General features: G+C 36.8%; 1 protein-coding gene across 1 annotated transcript in view; it reads left to right on the top strand.

Annotated features, from left to right (window-relative positions):
- The first annotated feature begins 1095 nt into the window (after nt 1–1095).
- The window catches only part of LOC133200835 (uncharacterized), a 29489-nt gene continuing 22754 nt past the window's right edge, over nt 1096–7830 (top strand). The window contains 4 exon segments of the mRNA XM_061336651.1: nt 1096–3259; nt 3413–3536; nt 4014–4270; nt 4662–4799. Of these exon segments, the coding sequence (XP_061192635.1) occupies nt 1096–3259; nt 3413–3536; nt 4014–4270; nt 4662–4799 (2683 nt within the window).

Below are 7830 nucleotides of genomic sequence, written 5' to 3'. Positions count from 1 at the left end.
AAAGAACAAGTAAAATTACAGAAGAATATTGATTGATTGTATGTTGTTTTACGTCTCAATCGAGAACTTTTTTATTCCAAAAGAGTTGTCACCAAAAAAGGCCTCAAATTTACGGTAGACCTATATATATGGGTGTCAAAATCTAGATAGCTTTCTCAAGTAACATCAGAAGTACTTAGTAATAATGGTCGCAGTTTCGAACATTTTTTTTTTTTGAATTTCATTTTCATTTTATTTAGGCCTATAACTTTGATATCTTTTTAAAATTTATTTTCTTGATGTATATTTATTTATGAGTATACAATGAGATCCTCCCCCCACCCCGGCGTGAGATCCCCCCACCCCCACCCCGGCGTCTTATTTTTCTATTATAAGTCCTATATTAGTTTGCTAGTTTTAATTTAAAATCTGTAAAATTTTGGATCCATCCTCCCCCAAAGCTGCTGACATCAATTCCATCGCGCGACTCGATCTTGGGTTGATTAGCGTTAATTACATTTTTGTTGAGCTCACCTAGCCTGCCTAAATCTAGATCGCACGAAACTATGGTGAATTTCTAGGCGTGTTGCAAAGTAAAGCAAATTAGAGTAAAGCAAAAATTTTAGTGTTATAGAAGGAGGAATTTTGATGTTCTAAAGCCAGGGACCTATAGCATATACGTAACCGCTAAAGCGAAAGCTATATACAAGTATGTACAACGACCCTCCCCCTTCCAACCCCCCCCCCCACCCCCAAACGAAAAAATGTTGAATTCGAAGTTCCTTATTTAAAAATAAATATTGTGATGAACTTTCATAAGATTTAACTTCACTGATTCCAATGTATGGTCCACATTATTAAAAAAAAGTGAAAACAGGAGCCGATTTTTAAAACGGGCGGATCGAAACCTCAGACTCCGATATAATAAATAAACGTTCGTTATTTCGCGGCATATTTGATCACGTGACATATTAACAAACATGGCAGGGAGTTCGAGAAAATTGACAAACGAATATGAGGAGTAACTGTGCAATGGTTGACAGGGGTAGATTTTTGAACACATATTGAAAGATTACAAATTAAGTACAATTTTTAAAATTTCATTACAAAGGCAAAATGTCCAGAGTAGTGCCAGGTTCAAGAATTTTAGGAACTGTCACCCACGTGGAGTTTGACGCAGGTGTGTGTAACGGATATTGTCAGTTGTGTGAGGAAAACGTTGTCGAAGAACTTGCAGAAAATATTCAGAGTAGTGTAGGAAATTGTGCAGTGTTAGGTGGTAGCCTGGGGAATGATGAAATCGTTGTAGCATTATTTCACGAGGATGATAATTGGTACAGAGGCAAGATTGTCGGAAAAGGCGCCAACGACCTGTCCATCTTTTTTGTTGATTATGGCAACACAGAAACTGTTAGTGCAGACAATATTAGGAAACTTCCTAGTTTGCTGAAGCATGTAGAACCATTGGCAACAAAGTGTGTATTTGTTGATTTCTCTCCAGCAAGAGGTCAATGGACACCAGAGGAAGAGGAGGCAGTAAGAGAGAGACTACTGAATGAAGAATACATGGTAGAAGTTATTCAGAAATCTCCACGGGGATTTTCTGTAAGACTGCACAGTCCATCCGCCAATAGTATTTCTTCACCCAGTTCTATGACATTGCAAAATGTCAATACAAACTCTTGTCATCAGTGTTATATTTCATACATTGAAAGTGCTAATAAATTCTGGGTGCAACTTCAAGAAACAGAAAATGACTTAAGCAATATAATGAGTCAAATTGCAGAATACTGTACAAGTAGTGCTGAAAAACTTGGTAATCCACAAATGGGAGAATTTTGTCTGGCTTATTACAGTGAAGATGAGGCACCATATAGGTCACAGATATTAACAAGCACCTCAGACAAATGCCTTGTGCAGTTTGTAGATTATGGAAATTCAGAATCAAAGTCACACAATGAATTATTATCTCTACCTGCCAAATTCATGAATTTTCCAATTCAAGGTCTTAGGTGTTGTTATAAAACTACCAGAATTAATCCAAGTAAACTGGAGGACAAGCTACAAGAACTTTCGGCTTCTGATGGAGTGGTGAAAGTCAAATTTCTGAGGAAAAGTAATGACGAACACACAATAGAAATAGATGAGATTGAAAAGATGGAAAACCATGGTAGTTTAAACAGTTCTCAGACATTGGAGTCCCTGCATGAATACCCAGTGTCATCACTTGAGGGTAATAGGACTTATGATGTATGCATTTGCTATGTGGAGCATCCTGGTCGATTTTTTGTGCAACTTCTCAGTAGTTCTGATACTGTTAGTGATCTGATGAATTTGGCTCATGAGGAATTTATAACTAACAGGCCACTTTCAAGACCCACACCCAAACAGTCATGTTTAGCTAGAATGAGTGATGGTGCAGTGTACAGGAGTTCTGTGGAATCTGTTGGATCTTCTATTAAAGTCACCTCAGTAGACTTTGGGTTTACAGAAACTGTAGATGCGCAAAACCTCCAAGAAATTTCAGAAAAATTGACATCTATCCCAGCACAGTGTGTTCAGTGCACCGTAGACCTGACAAAGATGACACCAGACTACTGGTCAGAAGGAGAAATAGAAATTCTTAAAGGACTTGAGAATGATGTACCCTTGGTATCGATGGTGACATCAAATAGAGGAGGTGTTTACCAGTTAGACTTGTACGATACCAGAGACAAAGACATTGATCGTTATTTGAATGAGGAGTTGTTAGGGGTTAAAAAACAAGGAAAATCTGTGTCATCATACAAAGAGTCTGCCAGGCGAACTGTCAGGAGACTAAAGATACCAGAACCAGATGTCGCTGTTGGCAGCACTGAGATGGTTTGTGTCACTGCGATGTACTCCACTAAACAGTTCTACGGCCAGCTGACCAAAGTTCCAGTTGAAAAGTTTGCTTCTCTCCAGGAGACTTTAATGAAGGTGTACGAAATGGGACAGGATGTCATAGCTGACTGTGAGGTGGGAACATTCTGCTGTGCAAAGTACACAGACGGATCCTGGTATAGAGCACTCATTACTTCTGTCACAGGAAGTTCAGCGGAGATCATGTTTATTGATTTTGGTGACTCCTGCACTGTACCCATGACATCATTGTATCAGATACATCCAAGTGTCGCTGACACCCCACAACTTTGTATCATGTGCCAATTTCAGAAACCCCCGATGAGTGTCAGTATGTCAGATTTACAGACTCTTTTGGTTGACAAAGTAGTGGAGGTCAGACTTGCATCAAGGACAGGCAAGTTACTTCATTATTTTCCTATATTCACCTAGTATTTCTGACATCTATGGAAATAAGGTACCAAAAAATTCACAATTTAAAAGTTGTAAATGTTTGTATTTTTGTTAAGTAAATTTTCTCTACTGATTAGATTTTTTTTAAATTTTGCAGATGGAGTATTTCCAACTTTCCAGATTGAATTTACCAGCCATTCAAACAACAAAACTATCACCAGTAAACTCTTTGGGAACCAGCACAGGATCCCGAGACTCCCTCAAGTGGCCCTGCAGAGTGGGTAAGTTTGAGTTAAGGAAGGATAAGTGTAGCTGTGTCATATATAAATGGTACACCATCAGGTAGTGTAGATTCAAATTTGTTCAAATCAGGACCCCTGGGGTCAAATGTTGCATAGGAATATATAGGGAAAACTTCTCAAGAACAGCAAAGCCATGGTTAGTCATATTTAATGGTGTAGATTCAATTTAAAAAAAAAAAAAAAAAATCAAGACACCTAAAAGGGGGGGGGGTAGGGTTAGGCCACAATGGGCTATTAAAGGAGAAAAATCTGATGAAAACAGCAGGGCCATAGTTAACTCATTTGAGTGTTGTGGCCCATGGGCCTTTTTAAAAAAATTGTAATTTAATTTTTACTTTCAAAATAACAATGAATTGAGGTTTTATTTCCTGTCAGATCATATAAAATATAAATATTTCCTGTCAGATCATATAAAACCTGTATTTGGATGTAAACGATATGATTATTGATATTAAGAAACAGTGGTGAGAGAAAGGGGATGGTGGCTATTGGTGACCAGGAGGAAGTTATGGTCACTCATGTGGTTGATCCCGATCACTTCCACTGCCAGCTAAGTAAGACTGCAGTCCAGCTTGATGCACTGATGGAGAGTCTGGACAAACACTACTCCGCCCTGGATGAATACGAGGAACAGCTGACCAATGTGTCACTCGGACAGCACTGTGTGGCTAAGTACAGTGCTGACCAGGACTGGTATAGAGCCCAAATTACAGGTCAGTATGTGTAGATATTTCTTCAAGAGGATAAATAACACATACAAACTTTATTCCAGAAATCAGTAATATATCTAGATTTATGTTTTCATAGGTCATGTGAATAATGTTTGCCAAAGTAAGTGTGAAAATTTTGTAAAATTTTATTATGATGTTATGAAATGAAAAAAAATGGTATAGAATTATATTATAGAAAATAGCAGTCACATATTTAAACACCAGAGAAATTATATGATTTCTTTATATTTTAGGAATCTGTGTCTTTTCTATTCAATTGGTCAAAAAAAAAAAATTAATTCCTGCATCAAATATTTTTGGAGTTTAAGTTGAAATGGTGGGGATCGATTTTTTTCAGTGAATACTTTCAATGTCTTGAATTTTTTGCAAACAGGCATGTTGAACAACGGGATGGCTGAGGTGAAGTATATTGACTATGGTAATACAGAATGCTCACCCAAAGAGAATCTGAAGCAGATCAGTGATGAACTGATGACGCTACCACCCCAGGCAGTACTCTGTGGACTTGAAGGTGGGTCACTGCACGTGTATAAAAATTCACACATTTTATATCACATGGGTGTGCATTGCTGTGAACTTAAAATATTAGTTCATCAGTATTTAGTTATTTTTAGCTTACCTGAGCTGAAGGCACAAGTGAGGTATTCTGACAATGATTCATTTTGGTCTGTGTCCAGCGTAAATTATGCACAAATTTTGCTCAGGATGCATTATTTCAATAAATGTGCATCCCAATGGACGCAATAAAGGATGATGTGACATACGGCCCCCGGTAAATTGACAAAAAATTAAATGTCCAACTTTTACTCTAATTTTTGCATGCAACTAATCACTGATATGTGTTCCCTTATGGAAAACTACTTTTAACAAAAATAGAAGCGTAATTTGGAAGATATAGATCTTTCATTTGGGTAGGGGTACCATGTTTACATCCGATTCCAATTGAATTTTGGCCCCGCCCCACTCTTTGAAGCCATTAAAATATACGAGCGCAAGTAGGTACATTTTTGTCCTTTGGCTGGTCTATGTATTTTATTGAAATCTACCTATATGTGAAAGGAGAAAAATGTACCTAACTGCGCTCACATGTTGTTTTTTTAAAAAATGGTAAAATCTAGCTGGCCTTTCCTATTATGAATAGATCGACGAAACTATTTTTTCTGACGTAAGAATAAATTCATATGCTAATCAAGGCACTGGCCATACTTTCTAACTGACCAATCAGCTAAATGAGATGCATTACGAGTGAGTACCACAAAAATACTAAGAAAATTTTATGCTTGGAAAAAAGGCTTTTTTACCTACTTTCCGATAAACAATTTTTTATGCATTTGAGTCACAGATTAGGCACGGATCAACAATTTCCCAGCTCAGAGTTACAAACGATTTATAAATATACATAATTTAAAGTTTTGTAAAGCGTTTGGTGGGCAATTCGCTGGGTCTACACGTATTCCCGAGTATCAGTGAATATGAGTGTCATGTGCATTTCTTGACCCAGAACGGTAAACGCTGAGGTTCCATGCGTATTATTATGTATAAACAGCCTTGACTGACCATTAAAAGTTTTAAATGTGGCAGAGATAATGTGTAAATTGACCTAAACCACGTGTCTGTGATAAAATGTAAACATATAGTGAACGACAGAATGTTTTTTCGTTCTGTCATCGGATTGGACAATTGTTCTCGCTAAGCGACTATGTGCGAAATAATAACAATAGCCATATAAGGTAAATTTCTCGGACATGCATATCCCTCTATTGTACTAAGACCCGCCTATTCTCTTTTCAGAAAGGAAGATATTGTCACAAACCTGGCCGAATGTTGCTGTCATAGGGTCTAAAAAATCATAGATAATGCAGTAATCCTTATAATTAAAATGTGTCGGAACTATTGAAACTATTCAAAAGGCGTCGTATTCTTTCACTCATGTTTGAAAACTATCAAAATCATCGTAGATTAAATATAATTCGTCGTAGAAAAAGGGGCCCCAGATAGCAGTTATGTCACATCATCCTTTATAGAAGGACATGCATTATTAAATAAATTGTATAATCTGATTCAAAACTTGACCGATTGCATCATATCCACATGCTAAGCGATATACTTGAACGATTTTAACAGGTATAAGGTTGCCAACAACATGTCAGATTTCACAATTGCAGTTAACAAGCAGTTATCAGAAAATATTTGAAAGTTAGATAGCATAGTTCGATTATCACCGATTATGTCTATACTGTGGAACATTTCTGAAGCGAATACTATACCTTTGTATTTAAGGCCTAAAAAATTAATAACTTGGTTCTCAAGGCCCACTCGCATCTTATTCAACAATGCGCATCACCCATTTTTATCCTCGAATGAATAAAATTTCTCTCATGCGCACGTGCAGTGCCAAAAATAAAAACTGAGTCCCCGACTGCATTTTGACTGCATTTTAGAAATCGGTAAAACATTGGCAAACATCGAAAATGATCCAGACTACCAGACTATTGGCCTAGTTAAAAATTGCAAATATGGCAGTCGAGTTAACAGGTTAAGGCATCAAGATTAAGTTTAGTCATGATGGCATTGATTTCGGTGCAAATTCATAAGAGAATGACTGTAATACTTTCGTGGTACAAAGTTGGGGTTTCTGAAGGTTTTTCCATGCTAGAACTCGGATCAATAACACTCAAAGATGGCTCTCTCAACCTCAGAACATGGATGTCGGCAAGATTCGCAGATTTTATTTACTGTATAGGGGGAAAATAACTCGCGGTGTTAATATTCGCTATATTCACGGTGTTTATAAATCCGTGAATTCAAGAAACAGTGAATAAGTTTTCAATAGCCTCCATGTTTTATTTGGAAATTTGGGAATAGACTACGATAGGTATATTTACGTGCAGTACATGGTCATTTCAGTAATTACGAGTAGTACTTGTCATTCAATTATTTTAATTATCACGCTTTACTTTAATTCAAATCAGCAGATAATAACATGTAGTTGTTAAAAAGCTGTTTTAATAGCCATCGCTACATGTTTCGTCAATCCAAACACGTGGGTCATGGGTTTTGATTACCCGTGCGTAACTTATTTGTTACCTGCATTATTATGCGTAATAGTTTTTATCGACATTTTGGTTTAAAAAAAAATCATTCAAATAACTATCGAACTTGGTTAAGATGTGGAATGATATTATTTCGTCGACATTCATTAACACATTTATTATCGTCCATTGGTTTTTCACCGCGATGTATTATCCCTTTGGAAATAAGATCTTGGGGTGTACATGCACTCATCGTAATAGCATATAGGAAAGTCATTCGACGTTTATAGTCAAGGACTTTTAATAACTGCACTTGTTTTAATTAATCGTCAAGTAATTATTAAATCAAACTATTTTATATAAACCTACCCTGTTGTTCCTGAAGTTAATACATAACGCTGATTAATGCCGCTCTAGCAATGCTATAGATTAAACGGATATAGACAAGGGAGGTAACTTTTATTATATACCAATTCCGCGAATTCAACAAACCGCGATCGTGTCAGAGGA

Source organism: Saccostrea echinata, unplaced genomic scaffold (assembly GCF_033153115.1).
Source record: "Saccostrea echinata isolate AGI-Se365-2 ecotype Australia unplaced genomic scaffold, CSIRO_AGI_Sech_v1 ptg000041l, whole genome shotgun sequence".
Lineage (NCBI taxonomy): Eukaryota > Metazoa > Mollusca > Bivalvia > Ostreida > Ostreidae > Saccostrea > Saccostrea echinata.
Note: the sequence above shows the minus strand (reverse complement) of the source record. Positions and strands in the feature narration are given on the sequence as shown.